At 51.7% G+C, this 20,099-nt stretch overlaps 1 protein-coding gene across 2 annotated transcripts in view; it reads left to right on the top strand.

The window, feature by feature from the left end:
• Positions 1-20,099, top strand: part of MYRIP (myosin VIIA and Rab interacting protein) — a 376,824-nt gene that overhangs the window by 275,125 nt on the left and 81,600 nt on the right. For both annotated transcript variants that reach the window (XM_047875910.1, XM_047875911.1), the window contains exons 4-8: positions 1,407-1,543; positions 7,312-7,392; positions 11,203-11,300; positions 11,520-11,600; positions 14,071-14,214. In XM_047875910.1, coding sequence (XP_047731866.1) covers positions 1,407-1,543; positions 7,312-7,392; positions 11,203-11,300; positions 11,520-11,600; positions 14,071-14,214 — 541 coding nt within the window. The remainder of the gene's footprint in view (positions 1-1,406; positions 1,544-7,311; positions 7,393-11,202; positions 11,301-11,519; positions 11,601-14,070; positions 14,215-20,099) is intronic.

The raw sequence follows: 20,099 nt of genomic DNA on the forward strand, positions 1-20,099 counted from the left end.
TCTCTCTATGCCCCTCCCCTGCTCGCTGTCTTGCTCTCTCTCAAAATAAATAAATAAACTTTAAAAAATTTTAAAAAGAGGGGCGCCCGGGTGGCTCAGTCGGTTGGGCGTCCAGCTTCAGCTCAGGTCACGATCTCATGATCGTGCACAGGCTCTGTGCTGACAGCTCGGAACCTGGAGCCTGCGTTGGATTCTGTGTCTCCTTCGCTCTCTGCCCCTTCCCCGCTCAAGCTCTGTCTCTCAAATATAAATAAACTTTCTTACAAATTTTTTTAAAAATTCCAAAAAGAGAGAAGCATCTTGTCAGTGTTCTGGACCCACCGTTCCAGCACTGCCCAAGAAACTGCTTTCCCTCCGTGCTCCCAGCTGAATGCATAAGTGGCTGGAGAACCTTGTCTCTCTCGTGCTGAGTGAGAGGTGTTGTCAGTGCAACAGGAGTGTCACATACAAAGCCTGATATTAAGCAGGTGTATCAGTCAGTGGCTTAAAATGGCCAGCATTTATCCACTTGCTGTTTGGATGGGCTCAGGTGCATGCTTGCTCTGCTGGTCCTTCTTCAGGCCACTCATGCATCTCCAGTCAATTGTTTATTTGTTTAAAGAGAGACTGGCTTTAATAACAGCCAAGGTTTGGAGGAGGGGAGGAAAACGAACAAAGCGGAGGGCTCACAAAGAGACCGCTGGAAACATGCGTTTCTGTGCACGGTAATCGTGTCGGCGCCAGTCCCGGGGGCCCCGGGACTCGGTCACTGTGCCTGGAATCCAAAGCTGTGGCTTCACTGCCAGACTCCTGGGCTGAGTGCTCGCTGCCCCTGGGGGTGAGACTGGTACTGTGGCTCCGGCTGTGGCTGCAGCTCCCCTGGCCACCCCCCCGGTCACTGCCACAGGCTGGCCTGTGTCCTCATCACCAGAGTCAGCTCTTTAATCTTCTGAATCCACACCGCTGCTGAGTATCTCTTTGTCCGGGTGGCCTGGACCTCATCCTCGCTGCTGTCCTCCTGGCTGCTATCACTCTTGTCACTCGCCAGGTCCCTGTCACCTTTTCCCTCGCTCACCTGTCTGAGATGGGCCGGTCATTGCCTGAGGCGGAAGGGGTGATTTGGGCCAAGTGTCCGTGGGCACCCCGAAGGCCAGCTTGGGCTTGCTCACGTGGTCACGGGGTGCAGGATCTCCAGGAGCGGCAAGAGAGGTCACCGTAAGGCTCAAGATCTGCAGTGTCACACCCACCCATCTCCGCGGTCCGAACAAGTCACACACACGCACCAGCCCGGACTCGAGAGTGGAGAAGGCAGCTGCACGTCTTGATGGAAGGCGCTACGGAGTATCATGGCACCTTTGGCCACCCACCATTTTAATCACTCTGGTTTTTAATTCTGATTTTGTTTTCTAATTCTGTGTTTTCCGCAGGCTTCTGAGGACCCAGTCTCTGGAATGGTTCTACAATAACGTAAAGAGTCGCTTCAAACGCTTCGGCAGTGCTAAGGTCTTGAAGAACCTGTACAGGAAACACCGGCTGGAGAGCGGGGCGTGCTTCGATATTCTAGGTACGTGGGCGGTGCTCTGCTCTGGGAGTCTTTGCGGGGCTGGTGGGATGGAAGGAGGCCGGGCTGGGAGGCCCCCGACACCGGCCACACTCAACTGGGACCAAGAAAGTTGCTTAACTATCTGGCCCCAATGAGGATCAGAAGTAGGAGGCTAAATACCAAAGATTCTGTTAAGTTTGAGTTACCCCGTGCCAGCATCCCCACTGGGCTGTCGAATGTGCTGAGAAGACCAAAGTATTGGGGCCCCTGGGTGGCTCTGTCAGTTAAGTGTCGACTCTTGATTTCGGCTCAGGTCGTGATCTCACAGTTGGTGAGTTCGAGCCCTGAGTCGGGCTCTGTGCCCAAAGCATGGAGCCTGCTTGGGATTCTCTCTCTCTCTCTCTCTCCCTCTCTCTCTCTCTCTTTTTTCTGCCCCTCTCCCCCTTCAAAATAATAAATAAATTAACATTTAAAAAAGAAGACCAAAGTATTTCTGCGGGTTGTGCACATATTAATTCTAGATCCCTAGAAATCAAAGATTCTGGATCGTCTCCCCCTAACGATTAAAACGTCAGAAAGTCCTCTTTGTTTGATCACATAGACTAGTCTGGACTCTGAGGTATGCCCTCCACTCCCCTGCCCTCCTACTCCAAAATTTTACTCACACCAGTTCCAGAACTTGATGTGTACGGGCTTCTCTCCCAGGAAGCCTGAAGGACTAATTCTACCTTCGCTGTTTTTATACAGTTAAGACAACCAATGTGATTAGAAGGAGAAATTATATTCTTCAGTTCTATTACACCAGCCAGTAGGAAGAAATCGTTGTCAGAATATGAACAGCGTATCCTCCAAAAAAAGGCTGGTGTTTGTTGTTGTTGTTTTTTTCCTTCTATCTAAAGGCAGATTTTTTCCAACACTTTGCTGACACAGGTACATGCTTTTTATCCACAAGAAAGAGGGAAGGAAAAAAGATCTCATCCATCTCATTCTGGAGCTTTTTCGCCATCATTACTTTACATTGTTGTATTTTCAATAAAGTCTATGGCCATGTCTTATCTGAAAATATGCCAGCCACTGAGACGAGGGAGGAAAGCATTAAAGGACGCCTTAAACACAGAGAATCATTAGGGCCTTTTGTGGTGGTTGCTAGACTCTATCTTTCAAACCGTTCAGGAAGCCTAAGCTAAGAGAGCAGTGCTGAAGGTTTCCACAGATTATTTTTATCTTCGCTTTGCTGGTTTTTCGAAAAACCTTTTCTCCAGGAATGGAGGCCAAAAAAGAAATAAAGCCTGAGCGGAATCCTGTTAACAGTCGTTTTTCAACCCAGAGAGATACCTCAGGAAGTTTCCAGAATATTATTGGCTCACTTGACTGCATCCCATCCTTTCTTTTCTCTCACATACACCCCCAGGTCTGCTTGGGGTACCCCTATACCAGTCACCAAATTCAGACGTCCACTGCCTACTGCAAGACGAGGGGAAAAGCAAACATGTGGAGAATCCCACAGAATAGACCACAAGTCTGCTCTCCTCCCCTCTCTCCCTCAGGCCCCAAGGGTGGCTCAGGCAGACATGCGTCCCAAGCGGGCCAGCTCAGGGCTTTGAAATTTTCACGCGTCACTTTCTGAGGAAAACCATCCACTGGGGGTAGCTGTCTGCCACCATAGAGGCAGATCTGGGTTCTGGGCCTTCCGGGATTCACCACGTCCTTCATCCGGGCCTTCAGGGAATGCTTTACACGCCTCTCTCCTGCTCAACCCTGTGAAGCAATAGCTTCATCACCTCTGTGTCCCCAAAGTGTGGCTCAACCCCTGGCACATCTTCTGCCCTCAGCGTGGCACTCGCTTAATCTTGAAAGCATTTTGTGGGTACGAAGACGCTTCGCTGAAGCATTCCAGTCAGTTGCTTTCATGATTCAGGGCGCCATTTAAACTAAGATTTCTGTTTAACAGAAGCGAAGACCAGGGGACAAGAAACAGTTTGTGAGATCATGTTCAAAGCTGATAAGCCGCGATCATGAAACAATGGGATTTATTCTACACACCGCCTAGAAAATTCACTCACGCCTCAAGTAGAGGGAAATCCCCCAGGGCACACGTGGCCTCCCGGTTACTCCAAATGACTGGGGCGCCCTCACAATGAGCTCCCACCTATCACCCAGCACCCTTGCATTGTTGTTACCTGTCTTCCTCAATCCCAACCGTACGTACTCAGTCCAGAATCACCTTCCAGTGACAGGGTCATCTTCCATGCTCAGCCACGTACTTCCGAATCTGTGGAGGTGAGCCCAGTACAGATACTTTGTAAAGCTCCATGGGGTATGTTAAGGCACAGCCGAGATGGAGAGCCCCAGAGAGCACCTGACCACAATTTGTGAAGCAGCATTCTTTTTTTTTTAATGTTTCTATTTATTTTTGAGACAGAGAGAGACAGAGCATGAGCAGGGGAGGGGCTAGAGAGAGAGGGAGGCACAGAATCCGAAGCAGGCTCCGGGCTCTGAGCTGTCAGCATGGAGCCTGATGCAGGGCTCGAACTCATGGACCGTGAGATCATGACCTGAGCTGAAGTCGGACGCTCAACCGACTGAGCCACCCAGGCGGCCCTGTGCAGCAAGCATTCTAAATAAGATGGGCCCATCTTCATCTCCACCCCCAGGACCAGCGTAGTTGGCCTGAGCACCCTCAGTCCATTGAAAATTCATCGAGTTCGTAGAATCTTATGGGTCAGCCACCAGGTGCCCACCCTGCACCCACGTCAGTCCTTCCGGCCGTCCCAAGCTAGGCTTACTCCTCCCACAGCCCATATCAGGTGACCGGGATAGGCCAGGCCTACAAGGAGACCCATTGGTTCCATCAGATAGATCTAAGAGGTATTCATTCCTTTAATAAACATGCAGCAAACGTGTATTGAACACCTACTGTGTGCCCACCTGGTTTGAGTGACAAGACAGACAAGACCCTACCATCCCAGAGCCAGCAGGCCAGTTGGAGAGGTCAGATCATAAGTAAATAAATTTTTTAAAAATATAGTGTCCAATGGTAACGAGTGCTCACCTGATTCATCCGATAGATTGAGCATGACATTTTTAATGGTTACCCTAGAGAGAAGCGGCACTACGTGAAATGATAAATGTAGTCGTTATTAATGTACTTAATCTCTAGACAGTTGGATAAATAACATACGCGTTTATTGGATAAATAAACGTTTATTGGATAAATACGCAGTTATGGGATAAATAAAATGGGAGAAATAAACCCTGCCTTTTTATTCATGAACACTGTATATCTATTTTGGATGTGATTCCTGTAAAGGTCTATAACATCCTTCATCTGGGATTTGACTGACAAACGAGGTCTTTTGAAAATGCTGAGCCGTGTGAAATCAGAGGTTCCTGCAACTCACGAAAGATAGGATGACCTGGTGTGACTGCCACATCAGTGCTTTCCAGAACAGTTCAGCTGCTTTCTGCCGTTCCTAAATAACACTGAAAGATCCCCCCTGTGAATTTAAAGGGACACGGGGGGAGAGATGCTGTACTAGAAGTTTCAAAATCATGCGGAGCAAGAGCTTGCCCTCTGGGCAGCTCATTCTCCCCAAGATATTTCTAGATCTTCTCTCTGCTCATTCCCCCCTCCACCCTCCCCCATTCTCTCGGCAGATGACCGCACCTTCTCCTTCACAGGGCAGGTAGTATGCACCCCTACACTGGATCCTGTCACCTTCTAGGAAGGTCTCAAGGTCATGCATCCCTTCCTTCTTGCTAAGCCAGCCTGTCTCTTAACTGGTTCCTTCCTATTGATCTGTAAACATGCCCAGGTCTCTCTGTTTCCCAGACCATTCCTGGTCTGCACATTCCCCCACTTGCCGCCCTGCCTCAGTGCTCTTCCCAGTAGGTGGCGGAGACCCTCAACCGAGAGCACACTGCACTCAGGGCTTCCACTCCCTGCCTTTCCTCACCGCCCACACCAAGCCGTTCTCCCGATGGCAGCCAGAGTGCACTTGGACGTGCAAATCTGACCAGATCACCTCCATGGAAGCTTCACTGGCTATTCATGTGGCTGTTGGAATAAAGATCAAAAAATAAAGATACGGTCACCATGTCCTGTGTGGTCTGGGTCTCCAAGCCCAGCCACACTGCCTCCTGTTTCCGTCCTCAGATGCACCTGCTACCCCCACCGCCTTCCCTGTGCATGCTGTTTGCCCGCCTCCCCACCACCCCTCTGCCTGGTGACTCACTGTCCCTGTTAGACATGTCCACCATACTATGAAGCACCCAGTCAGGGCACTTAACGTATCTATAATTTTACATTGACTTACATAAATCTTTGATGAATTCTTTCCCACTAGACTATCCAATTGGTCAGGGCAACAAGGATTTCTGGCTTTGCTCACCAGTATACCCTAACACCCAGCCCAGAGCCAGGCACCTAGTGGACTCTTGGCTGGATGGATGAATGAATACTGGCTGTAGCCACGCCACAGTGAAATATTTGCACTAAGATCGGCAGCTTAGGGTCTGCAGATATGACATCTTAAAGCCTTACATCGTAAGTGAGGACACTGAGGCCCAGAAACACAAAGCCACATCCTCAGGGTCACAGAGCTAGAATAAATGGACTTCATATATATTATGAAAGGCTGGTCAAAAAACACAAACACGGAGAATGATATATGGTCAGACTGAGTCGCCATGACAGGCTCCCCACTAATGGCTTGTTTCGTGAAGGTAGCCGGCTACTAAACCTGCCTCAAATACCTATAGCATTTACCCCTGGATTTCCCACATGGGAGCCCCCCTAACAGCCATCCAAGAAAGCATGGGGTGTATTATAAGCACTGGAGGCCCGTTGCTTAGTTTGACATAGCATTACTGGCATTTGCCCCGTTTTGAGCTAAGGCACATAGACCCATATTTATTTTCTGGGTTCCATCAGTGTTCCCACCAACATCCAATCCAATCCATTTTTCTTGAGCCACCCACTGTTAGGTGCTATCTTGGGTACCAGGGATATAATATCCAGTGACTTTAAAAGAGTCCCATCATCCCCATCTTCAGAGATCTCATTTGATGAATGAACACATATCATAAAAATCCCCAACTTGGAAAAGGGCTTTAAAAAGGGCTTAGCCAACTGCTCTGCCCAGCCTGGATTAAGATTAGGGTTGTGTGTTCGATTCAAAGAAGACCAGAGGAGAGGCAGTGGGCCTTCAAAGATCAGATGCCAGGGGGGTGACCTTGGCTATCTCTGGGCTTGTTCCACGTGGACTCCCTTCTATAGAAGAGAAGGGTGATAGTTAAATCATTAGCTACAGGCAGCTGTGTGGGTCCATGCCACAGACCGCAGCTAAAGACCAAACCCACAGGGTCTCATCACCGTCACGAGCACTAGAGATTTCTCTTTCTTCTAGTAAGGAAGCCGAGTGTCAGAGAGGTTAAGTCACGGACTCAAGGTCGCATGGCTAGTAATTTGCAGGTCCAGGAATCAACCTTTCATGTCTCTGACTTCGATCTGTTATTCTGTTTTTGACTCCACGCTGCCTCCGAAGAAGGTACCGGAAGAAAGCTAGGGGAGGCAGCAACGTAACACCACGAATCAGTGTGAGAAGAAAAGGGTGACTGGTCCAAAACCGTAGCATTATTATAAAACCCAGCGGTTCCCTAAACCTGTTTGCAAAGCTGACTTAATCAGAGTGGGTACGGGTGACCTGCCAGTTCTGTGACCGTGCACCTGTGCTCCCTGGGGACCTGTGATAATCCTATTCTCTGTCCCGCTTTCTCCCTCCCTGTAGGAGGAAGCTTTTTCGAGGCAAACCTGGAGAATGAAGGAAGTGTGTCAGGCAGTGATTCAACATTTTATAGACAGTCTGAAGGTGAGTTTGCCTAAGAGTTTATAGCTAACGGGAAGTTGGAGGGCTGGGAACACCTTCAGACCCCATCAGGGTCTCCCGGTTGCACTGTAACCGCTGGACACAACTGCTTGTGGCTGTGTGTGAGTCTCCACGGGCATTCTTGTTGTTGCCATTTGTGTGACTCCATCGTCGAAATCGGTGAGTATACGCAAGGCGTGGCCTAAAGAAACGCATTTGCTACCCCACCCTTGGATACCTCACATCACCTGGTGAGTCAGAGCTCCAATACCATCTTCCGGAGTTGGAATATAATAATGAATACACCCGCGTAGCTCATATTAAAATATTCTTGCAGGGGTGCCTGGGTGGCTTCGTAAGTTGAACGTCTAACTCTCGGTTTTGGCTCAGGTCACGATATCACAGTCCGTGAGCTCGAGCCCCGCATCCGGCTCTGTGCTGACAATGCGGAGCCTGCTTGGGATTCTCTCTCTCCCTCTCTCTCTCTCTCTCTCTCTCTCTCTCTCTCTCTGCTTCTCTCTCTCTCAAAATAAATAGATAAACATTTAAAAATAATAATAAAATAAAAATATTCTTCTAAAGAATGTGTCATTTCCTGATTCATTCTCCTTTTTTTATACCAATATAATAGTCCCCTTAGAGCACAAGTTAAACGCCAAACAAACTTCCGGTTTCAAATAAAACCTTCTCCACGATTTCACCTCCTTCTCCTGAGTGCTGGACCTTGAGAGCCTCCTGAGTCCCCGGCTTCTGGCGCCCTACAGCTGCTCTCCGTTCTCTCCTTTGGGTGCCTTCCCAGGAAGGTCCCATCCTCCTCCATCCTTGCCGCCTGGAACCTCTCCACGGGGTACCTTACACCCCTGTGCCCCCCGCGCACCTCCATTCACTGCCGAGGCTGAAATGCCCGGTGCTCATTTCAGCCCAGAGATCTCAACTCACATTTCCAAAGCTTGATTATTAAGCCCTGTGAACCCTACAGTGATCTGAACCTCAGCCCATCCTAATCAAGGTCCTCAGCCGCCCAGCTCCACCGGCAAGAGTTCCCTTTCCCTCAGCCCCCCTCCCTGCTACTTCGCCCCAGCCACTCAAGTTCCTGTCAGCTCTGTTTCCAATTCTGTCCTTCAATTTCTATCCTGATATTCTGACATCCATGGCCTGAGCACCTCCTGCCCACAATTCCCTGGTATTGATGTTGCCTTCAGTGACCGTTCATATCCACCAGGGTCCTCCAGAGAAGCAGAACCGTAGGACATATGCACACACACACACACACACACACACACACACACACACAGATTTATTTTATTTTATTTTATTTTATTTTATTTTATTTTATTTTAGGGACTTGGCTCACACACAGTTGTGGGGCCTGGTAAGCCTGAAGTCTACAGTGTAGGTCAGTAGGTGGGAGACTCAGACAGAAGTCCATGCTTCCGTCTTGAGACAGGCTTTCTTCTCTCGGAAACCTCAGTTGGTACCCTTAAGGCCTTTGCTCTCAACAGCTTGGATGACGCCCACCCACGTTACCTAAAGGGCAATGCCCTTCGCTTCAGGTCAACTACTGTAGATGCTAACCACATCCACAAAATACCTTCATGACCCCAGTTTGATTAAATAACTGGGTACAGTAGCCTAGCCAGGTTGATGCCTAAAACTGACCATCCCGTTGTCTGCTGGCCTTCTGAGCTTAGGTCAGTCTGCCTCTGGCTTCTTCTCCTTCCTCTACACCCCCCAACAGTCTTTCCCTCTGTGGCACCGACCTGAACCTTCACTTTCAAGCTAAACCATGTTCAGTGCTCCATTTCCTCCTCCTCTGGAAGTCGTGACCGCAGCATCCAGAGCCTTTGGGTTATGGCTCCAGGCTCGTACTTGCGAGGGACCCGTGGAGCTGGGTAATGAACCCCGCCACCCGGTAGCCTGGGAAGCACACAAGACCGTGGACTTGGTTTGTCTCTCAAGGCATCATGGGGCCCCTCACAGAACCAGCAAGAGCTTACAAGCACTTCTTCTGTGACAAATATATTGGTAGTATCTTGAAGAAGAGACATGGGAAATTCAGTGTCCTCCAGGGAGTACTGGGTGTCATGACAACCTCAATTTTGTAGCCTGTTCGTGTGGAGACATTAGGGAAAATACATGTTCAGTCGGGCGCCCTGAGGTGCGCAGAGCCTCGACCTGGGTCGCCCCGATCCGGGTGTCTTGTATCATCATAGTCAGCTTACAATGGACCCGTCAGCCGGCTGGATCGCTCTGAGCTTGACCGGCTTGGCTTTAGAGATTTACTCATGTCTGCCAGATGCCAGTCTGGGTCCACGTTTGTGTCTTTAGGAGCCTAAGAAGCTTGAATTAAGTTTTTTTGATTGATTAATGAGTGCGTTGATGTATTTACACCTCGTCTCGCTCTACAAAGGATTTGAGGCAGCTTTCGGGAGGTTTGCATGTGTTAAATAATGCATGAGAAGGAGATTATAAATGGAAACAGGAAGTTGAAATCCGGGCAAAGAAGCCATAGGCACGCAGCCCTTGCAGACCTGTGTTCTTGTGCCTGGTGTGAGTCAGGTTTCTGGGCTGAACTAAGGGAGGGATGATAGAAATTCGCACTTTCAAGTAAGAAGGAGAAATCTAGCTTCTGGGGAAGCAGAACTCTTCCAATCACTTAGATCCAAAAAGAATTTGGTTGGGGCACCCAAGTGGCTCAGTTGGTTGAGGGTCTGACTCTTGATTTAGTGTCAGGTCAACCCCCCAGGGTTCCAGGACCAAGCCCTACATTGGACTCCATGCTGAATGTGGAGCCTGCTTGAGATTCTCTCTCCCTCTCTCTCTCTCTCTCTCTCCTTCTCTCTCTCTCTCCAAAATAAAAAAAAAAAATAAAGAATTTTGTCACCTGCAAAAGTCCTTTGACATGGGGACATCTCTATCCACCTGTTGCCATTTGCAAACAATATGCCATTTGCAAAAAATACGCTTGCTAAAAATAACGATAGCATTAGACTTTAAATCACATTAGCTTGTATTTGTCTCGCTTTTGCGGTTAAAATCGAGGGCTTTGGAGACAGTCTGGATCCCAACTTCATCTCTCTTCCTGTCTCCCTGAGTTACCTTGGCCAAGTTGCTTGACCTCTCTGTGCTTCCGTTCTCTTGTCTGTCAGATGGCACCTACTCAGTGGATTCTTGTAGAGATTGACTGTGGCCATGGATGTGACACTCAGTCTGGGGCCAGCAGGTGGTTGAGCTCGGTGAACTTGGTCAGAGTTGTTAGTGATAGACTTGGTTTAGAAGAACCAGTATTTCCTTACATGGAGTCCTTCTGTGAAGTTATCCATAAGCCACTCTGTGTGTCGGGAGCCATGCTCAGTGTTAGGGCACAAGAGGGACCGTGTGATCCAGTCGTGCTCTCTGAGAATGACCTGTGCGGGGAGGGACAGTCTTTCTGGCCCCACGGGAAGGAACTGCAGAACCTCAGATGGACATCCAGCCAAGGTGGGTGGACAGAAGGGATCTGGACAGGAGGATTTTCAGAGGAGGAACCCTTGGGCCAAGGCTTGGGGTCCCCAGAAACCAGCTCAGTCACAGAGCAGGGACCAGAGGAAGGAAGCCCAAGATATGGGGATCAGAAAGGGAGAGATAATAACTCTGCAGCGATTCTGTTGTGGCTGGAGTCGAGGGTGAGTGGGAACCACTAGGGGCCGGGGTGAACAGTGGGGAACTTACCACCGGGCCCCTGCAAGACTTAAACAGAAGCAGTAAAGGGGAACCATCACTTTACCTGTCTTTCCCTTTCCGAAAGTGGTCTGTGCTCTGTTTCCTGTCTAGGACACAGCATGATGGACACATTGGCTGTCGCCCTGCGGGTGGCTGAAGAGGCCATCGAGGAGGCAATTTCCAAAGCAGAAGCCTATGGGGACAGTCTGGTACGACGCCCTTCTCCTCCCTGGGGGGAGGTGCGGGTCAAGGTCCTGGCCGCCAGGACAAAGTATAGGTTGTCAGCAAACCGGCCTCATGGTGTCTGTCCTTGACTGGGGCCGGGCCCACCCTCCCTCTGCCTCTGTGGTCAGAACTCCCAAGAAAGTGATTGCCGGGTCCCCCGACCCACCCACAGCATGCGCCCCTTCTCTTCCCTCCCTCCGCAGGACAAGCAGAATGAGGCCAGTTACCTGCGGGACCACAAGGAGGAGCTGACGGACGAACTGGCCACGACCATCCTGCAGAAGGTAGGTAGACCCTGGCCTCCCGCACTGTAGTTCGTCACCCTGGCCCAGCCCAGGGCCTCTGGCCGGCTGAGGCGCACCTTGTTGCCTTGGGCGCCGTTTCTGTGCCTTGTCACTGTCCCCTCTTGTGCTCTGGGGGCCAGTGCAAAAGGATTTGCATTGCCCGGCAAAACGTAAGCCGAGGGGTCGAATATGGTTGCCTTTGTGGATGGAGCTCGTGGGTGGGGAGCCAGGAACTCAGCACGGAGCAGGTTACTCACTGTCTTCCTGTTCCCTGGAGTGTGCCTCCCACAAGTGTGTGTGTGCACACGCATGTGTGTGTATACGTGTGTCCTCTTCTCACACCTCTCAAATAGTCTCTTGCTGAAGAAAACTTGCAGTCACCCCCTGCTACCTCTATGCCCTAAACTGTCCCTTACATGATGTGTCAGTTAATTACTGTTGAGAAGCCAGCCACCCCAAAACTCTGTGCCTCTGAGCAGGATTATTTCTGTGTTCCACAGGCAATTCTCTGACGCCACAGGGGTGTTCTTCAATTCAATTCAATTCAATTCAATTCAGTTCAGTTCAATTCCATTCCATTCAATTCTGACACTGTCTACTCAGAGTTAGCACAGACCTCACAAGCCAAGGGCTCAGCCCCACTAGAGTGCCCCCACTCCAGATACCAGTGAAGTTTCAGGTACGCCCAAGTTACTGCACTTCTGTCCAGCCTACTACACATTCAGGGATTCCCATGACTGCCCTCGGGTCGGATGATTTTCATAAAACTCAGCAAAGCGCTGTACTTCCAATTACTGGTTTATCATAAAGGAGACAACTGAACAGCCAGATGAAGAGATACAGAGGGTAACAAGGAGGGGCGTGCAGACCTCCATGCCCTCTCCCCCCGCCACACTCCCTCCCAGCACATCAGTGGATGCACCAGTCAGGTGCATAGAGTGCCTCCCTCGCCCCGAGGGAGGCTGAAGGTGGGGCTGAAAGTCCCATGGTTCACATGGTTGGCTTTTCTGGCCACCAGCCTCCATCTGTATAGTGGTCTGGCTCATCACCTCATTAGCCTAACAACGACGCTCCAAGCTTTGTGCCAGGAACCAGGGTCAAAGGCCACACATACGTTTTATCATACCGCAGTCTCTTCCTCACGCGTGCATCTGCAGTGACCCCGTCTCGAGCTATGGGTTGGGATCTAGTCCGTGCAATGTGTTCATTCTGGGGCCGGAATGAAGGCACGTCAGCTACTCACAGCCAGGACAGAAGCAGAGGAGAGCAAGAGGAAACGGTGGTGTGGACGAGGGCCCAGGCTCCGCCCTGACACCTGTCGCTACCCACTCCCTCCTCACCCATCATTGGCCAAAGCAAGGCGCACAGTCAGCCACAGCCAAGGTGGGAAGTATATTCTCCCCGTCCTGGGAGGGATGAGGAGTCACACAACAAAGGACTGCATGCGGGGAGCGATGAGCACGTTCGGTCGTCCCTTTTGGTCACAAAATCCATGTCCCTTATGCCGTGCACACTCACTCTACCCAGAGACCCCCAAGCGTCTCATCCCACCCACAGCTCAAAGTACGTTCAACCCAGATTCGGCTGCTTCTAAGCTGGAGACCTATGAACCAAGCAAACAAGTCACGGGTCGAACACACCCTGTGGGGGCACAGACAGCTGGTACAGGACTCTGGAGATGGGGGTACGCCTCCATCCGGCCCTGGTCTGCCCGAGGGCGTGGCACATCAGTTCATCACTCCCCCTGGCTCTCGGCCTCCCGCTTTCTCATCCTGTCTGGTCTCCAAAGACATCGAAGGATACACTCAGATCAGTGGCTCAGCCGTTTTCTCAGCTGCTTCCTGCCTACAAGAGGTTGGGAGCCCAGACACCAGTGTATAAATGGACTCATTCTATCCAAATGGCTGTGCCCCACGTAGGAAGCAGTACAAACGAGCAGAAGCCTTCCCTGATGGCTCTTGGTACCTGCCCGCTTCACAGACTCTGCCAGCGCTTCCTAAAACCAGGATTTATAGCCAGAGACTCTGGGTTTGAGATGCAGCTCCAGTATTCATGAGCTCTATGGCCTTAACTGATAACGGAACCTCGCCGAGCCCGTTTCCTCATCCATAAAATGGGAAGAGTTATAGAACATAGCCCTGAGAATTACTTCGATGATTAAATGAGGTAGACCATATACAGTGCCTGAAACAGCCTGGCACGTGCTGGCCCTTCATAAGTAGAAGTTGTCAGCATCACGAAAGGATTATTTATAAACCGCAAAGTGCTGTAGAATGTTTAGGGCTACAGTTGTGTCGTTTTTACCCTAAGGCAGATCTGGAACAGGCTGGTATTCTGTTGAAACTAAGCCCTTAAGTGTGGCTAAAAGAAAGTGGCTAAAAAAATCCCAGAGGTGGCCCCAGTTGCTCCACCCAGCACCCAAAGGCCTTGCCAGTAACTTGCCCCCTTGTGTCACCCACTTCCTCCCCAGATCATAAGAAAACAGAAGAACAGAGGCGAGCAGCAAATGGGAGAAGAGCCAGAGTGGTCACAGCCCCAGAGCTGCAGTGCAGAGGCCGCTGACGAGGGGACCGCAGCCCCCCCGGGAGGCCCCCGAGCTGCCTCCACCCTCTGGGTGAGTCCCAGGCCCCCCCTCCCATGCAGATGTCCTGCATCAGGCACAGGTCAGAGCCGTTGTCCCCATGGACGTGGGGCTGCCACGCCCAACCATCTGTAGTTGACTGGTGTGCCAAGGGTTCCTGAAGGGGGGACGGGGTGAGGAACAGAGAAAGTGTCGGGGGGGGGGTGGGGGGCCTGGGAGGGGACAGAGGGAGGAAACACAGTCGGGCTCCTAAGGAATATGGAGGCGGGTTTTTACGCAGAGACCAATTTAGGAAGAACAAAGGTGTCAGTAAGCATGCTCCTTCTGGAAAGAGTTGTACTGGCCCTGTGAAAAGAACACCTGTATGGGGGCCACGTGTGTCCTTACAACTTCCGCCCCTTGCCTTAGTGGGCCTGAGAGGTGACCGTGAGAAAATTGCCACCAAAGTGGCCACGGCCACATCTGGACACGGCTGGGAAGTCGGGAAGGAAGGGGCTCCGGCCTTTCTGCCTGTCACCTTGAAATTAAGCTAAAGGCCGAATCACAAAGCACGGTGGCCTTCCTGGGACCCAAGGGTCTGGGCCTGCTGATGTCTCTGGGGGAGCCACCAAGCCTGTAAAATCCTTCACTGGTTTAAGCGGCCCCACGAGGGACACGGGGGCTGCTGGGAAGGACGGAGGCTAAGGCTGCAGAGCCGGGCCTTCCGGGTGGAGATTCAGCCCGAAACACAGGGACTGGTTAGCAGGGCTCATGTTCTAGAAGCTGTCGGCGCCCACGGACCTGGCAGGGGGAAGGGACGGGGCTGCACACAGGCGCTGTGCCGAACTGGGCAGTCGGACGTGGGAAGAGCGATGCCAAGCCTGTACCCTGCCCCTCCTTGGGGTCAAGGGTCGAGAAAAGGGCGTGCACACCAGCTGCGTGGTCGGCGTGCAACTCCGGAAGTGATGCTCCGTGGCCTCACCAGCCACCAGATGCATGGGGGGTGACGAGAGGCACCTTGATGGCCTTGTCGGAGCTTTAACGTCATTGATTTATTGGCAGAACCTCCCCTTGCCAACATGCTGTCAGCTTGACTGCTGTTCGTTGTGTGTGCTCCTCCACAAAATAAGTAGGAGACCCGATCCCAGCCCTCCGGGACTCAATAACCTGGTTAGCAAAGCAGGGCCGGGATACGAGTCAGTCCACGGTGATAGGCACTCGGTTGAAAGGTTGGGACCAGAGGTGGATTTGGGGTTCAGAGAAGGGAGAGGCACACGACCTTCAAATAGCCTGTCATTCAGATGTTTTGCTAAGTGATCCCTGCCCTCGCGGGCTCAGGCTGCATGCACAGCATCACCCTGCTTTCCGGGGGTCTTTCTGAAGGAAACTCGACGCGTCAGGTTTGGGGGTCTCCAGGAGGTGCAGATCTCCACAGCACCCCAGACCTGGCCGCGAGCTGAGGGGTCAGAGGCAAGCCCAGGGGGCTTGGGCGCTCTGCCTCTGGCACTTCTGGGCATGAGAGTCTGGAGTTGCCCTTAACCGTGACCTTGAGCAGCTGTTTAGTAACTGTCTGTAAAATAGGAATAATAAGAGAAATACAAGGGGACAAACTCTAGTCATTGTCGTCAAGAGGAGCCAAGAAGACGGCAGGAACAGAGTACTGAGGCAGGTGAAAGCTTGGCTAGGGGGCCGGTCAGGGAAAGCCCTTCCTAGGAGGTCACCTGAGACTAAGGTTTGAGAGACTTGGGAGCAGTGAGAGGAAGAGCATTCCCACAGAAGGAACAGCATGCACGGAGGCTCAGAGCAGGAAGGAACTTAATGTGTTCAAGGAATAGACTAGAACAGTAACTAAATGAGACGTGGCAACTGGCCACTTTGCATGGAGATGGCATTCCCCAAATGATAGGTATTGTTCTTCTTCTTATCACCTTATTTCTACATTTCAGAACTGAGGCCACAGTATCATCAAGGGACCTCTGCGAGTTGTGAGCTGAACCCGCCATGCTTTGGTCAGCTAGGGCAGCAGCTTTCAGTGGGTCACTGATCAGCCTGCTCCAACTCACAGTCCCCCCACCCCGTTCTCCCCCAGCCCAGCCCCTGCCTCGTGTCCTCCCGGGTGCCCTCTCCCCACCCCTCCCCCTGCAGCCAGAAGGCATCATCTTGCTTCTCTGCCGCTGTCTCAGCTCACCCGCTGGATGCCTCTGGCCACTCACTGCATGTTGGGCCATCCTGTTTTTTTCTTCATGGGAGGCCGGAAGCTCCCCTCCCCCACCCTGACCCTGTGCTGCTTCCCCAGGGCAGGGGAGAGACTCACTCCCCGGAAACACACTCCTCCAACGCTCCCTGGTCACGTCAGTTGCCCGCAGCTCTGCACAGTAACTAACGGATGCAGACAGACTTGGGAGTCATCATAGGAAATGTAACTAATAAATAGCAGTAAGTGAGGGATTGTCGGACATCTGTAGGAATAGCATATGGCCAATAGTTTTCCCTAACGTAGGCTTTAAACTCACAGGGTGTTCCCACGTATTATTTCATTCGATTCACGCAAGAGCACCCATTATAACCCCCCATTTTACAGGGCGGTAAACTGAGGCCTACCTAGTCTGAGCCACTGGAATGAAGTTGGGGGAGGAGGCAGGACCAGAATCCAGGTCTCCTGGCTCCGAGCGTTTCCTCTGCTCTGCCCTTCTCCCGTCCCCTGGCTCATTGGATATGAACTGCCTGTTTCCCCGCCAGATGTTCTGGGGGACCCCCCCGTGTTCACAGCGCAGCCTAGAAATGATATTCCTGTCCCCTCACAGAAACTGGAGACACTCTGCGTGTCACCAGACACGTGGGACGGTGGGTGCTGGAATGAGCCAGAACGCAGCGGCCCCAGCTTTCCACAGCGGGGCCGCAAAGTGCTTCACGCACACCCCCCAGTCAAGCACTGGCCGAAAGCAGCCCTCAAGCTTCCCGGGGGGACCCCCTGCGCAGCCCCTCGGCCGGCTGGAGAGACTCTAGTCCACCTGGGACGCAGGCACGCGGCGGGCACAGGTCAGAGTCGCACGGGACTCCCGTGGCTATGTCAAAGCTTCTCAGGGGTCCTTTTCTCGCCAGAAAGTCTGTCTTGCCCAACGCCTGACCTCTGCACAGCACAATTGTCATTTTGGCTCCCACATCAAGGCAGACAAAGCTGACGCATTTCTTACTTACTTTTCCTGAGGCAAATGGCAGAATATGATTTGTTTCCAGATTTTGACATAGACCAAGGCCTAATGGAAGACTCTCAGATCAAGTACCTCTTGAATTTCTTTGATGCAGTGCTTTGCAAGCTGTGTCCACCTAACCCAGGGCTTGCATCCACCTGTGGGAGAGGGGGTGGGAGGGGGTCCTTGAGGCTGTAGTTTGGGAACACCCCATAAAGGACATTGTTACACCTTTTTGCATAACACTTTAACCACCCAGGTCATAGGGCTTGGCAGGAGTGTGGACACCTTACCGAGGGGATAAGATCAGGAGCTGACTGCTATCACTGACAACTTCATCTTTAATTTTGATGGGGGGTTTTAAAATTATTTTTAGTGTTTTATTTATTTTTGTGAGAGAGAGAGAGACAGAGAGACAGAGTGCAAGCGGGGAAGAGGCAGAAAGCGAGGGAAACACAGACTCCAAAGCAGGCTCCAGGCTCCGAGCTGCCAGCCCGGAGCCCGACGCGGGGCTCGAACTCACGAACTGTGAGATCATGACTTACGCGGAAGTTGGACGCTTAAGCGACTGAGCCACCCAGGTGCCCCATGAATTTTGATGTTTGATCAAAGAAGTCCTCTGCTGGCCTCTCCCTGTGAGTTGTGCCCATACTGTGATTTGCAATATGTAAACAGCCTATTTTTGTCAACAACATCAGGCAGAGAGACATGAATGCTTCGTCTTTCTCCAACCACATTGTACTCATGGGAGCAGCCCCAGACAGAGCAGCCTGAATCTGGAAGTGAAGGGAAATCGAGCATGCGGCCGGGTCCCTGGCACAGCCTGTTCCACGTAGCGGCCACTAGCATGAGCCCCCGGTTGTCACTGGTCACGTATGTTCTGGCGTTGGGCCAGCTCAGCATCAGTCACGTGGCGGGGGTTTCTCGGATACAGGGCCGTGGCCACCTGATGGCAGGATGTTGATCTGGGGAGACTCAGTCATGGCCCGGACTTGAGCGCTTCCCCTCTGGCTTCCGGGATACCCGTGAAGGAAGGAGAACATGTGGATTAAGGTCTCAGCAAAACGCTGTGATCCACACCCTCGCGAACAACCATTTGTAGCTCCTGGTTTGGTTTAAAGACAGCAGTGTGATTAGAGCTTTGCCAAAACGTCTGGAAGGAGAGCCTGTGCCTTACCCAGCCCTCGGTGATAAGAACCCTTCGGGTCTTGATTAGCTGGCTGCTCGGAAAGGCACAAGCCACGTGCTGGCTGTGCGGGGACAGAGAAGCCTGCATCCCTCCTCTGCCTGAGTTGCCGTCTCATTTGGCTGCAACCACATTAACAAACTAACAGGACAAGCTGGCCGGCCGAGGCCCCCAAGAGGGCCTGCAGGAAAGGGCAGGGCTCCTTCTGGTGCCCCTGACCCACCACTTTCCACCATGTTTCATGCCTTCCTCCCTCTGTCCCTGTCTCTGGCCTGTTGCCTTCCTCTCTTGCCTTCGGACTTCCATGTGACGCTACACCTGGGGCTTAACCCCCGGATAGACCCCAGCCTGACTTCCCTTGGTCAGGACCCCAAGCCCTTTCCCTCTGAGCGGCACCATGGCAGGGCCAGCCTGGGGCCTCAGGCGGTGACACACCCAGGGGACGAGGGTCACCTTCTCCAAATGCTTGCCCTTGAGGGCTAAGCTGGTGCTTTCTGCCGGCCCCTGGCCTGCACTTGGCCCCGCTCCCCTGCCGTGAAAGAGTCTGTGCCAGCACCACATCCGGAGTGAGAGCCTAAGGGGGACTTATCCTGGCCAAGGCCACCACATTGCACAGCCATTCACCTAGAACCCGGGATGAGCAGCAACCCCTGGGTTGTGCAGCCTGGTGACTGTTAATGAGGCCATGTGGAGAGGGGACAGCAGCGCATACGGGTCAAGGAGCAGGCACTCTGTTTGCCCACCTCAGGGCTCTCTTACCCCTCACCATGAGGCAGGGATGCGGGTATTATTGAACCCATTTTATAGATAAGTAAACTGAGGCTAACACTTTACCATAAACTGCCTGAGGTCCCACAGACTGTGATTGGTGGGGCTGGGAGATGAACACCTTTCTCCTGTTCCAAAGCCTTTGATCTAGCTTCTTCCTCTATAGAATGAGATCAGCAGACTCAGTGACCTCCAAGTCCTGGGGCTGTGCTCTCCAATACGGTGGCCACAAGACCCAAGTGACCGTTAAAATTTAAATTAGTTAAAATGAAACAAAGCTTAAAACCCAGTTCTTCTGTCACACTGGCCACATTTCCAGTGCTCAGCAGCACCTCTGGCTGGCGGCTACAATATTGGGCAGCCCAGATGCAGAACATTTCCATCACTCCAGAAAGTGTTATTGCACAGCATTGGTCCAGGGTTTTAGAAAAAGAGGAAGTGATAAACAGAGGAAGAGATAACCAGAGGAAGTGATAAACAGGAAGAGATAAACAGAGGAGGTGATAAACAGAGGAGGTGATAAACAGGAAGTGATAAACAGAGGAAGAGATAAACAGAGGAAGTGATAAATAGGAAGAGATAAACAGAGGAGGTGATAGAGGAGGTGATAAACAGGAAGTGATAAACAGGAAGAGATAAACAGAGGAAGAGATAAACAGGAAGTGATAAACAGGAAATGATAAACAGGAAGTGGTAAACGGAGGAAGTGATAAACAGGAAGAGATAAACAGAGGAAGTGATAAACAGCAGCGATAAACAGAGGAAGAGATAAACAGAGGAGGTGATAAACAGGA

The sequence above is a fragment of the Prionailurus viverrinus genome, chromosome C2 (genome assembly GCF_022837055.1).
Source record: "Prionailurus viverrinus isolate Anna chromosome C2, UM_Priviv_1.0, whole genome shotgun sequence".
Lineage (NCBI taxonomy): Eukaryota > Metazoa > Chordata > Mammalia > Carnivora > Felidae > Prionailurus > Prionailurus viverrinus.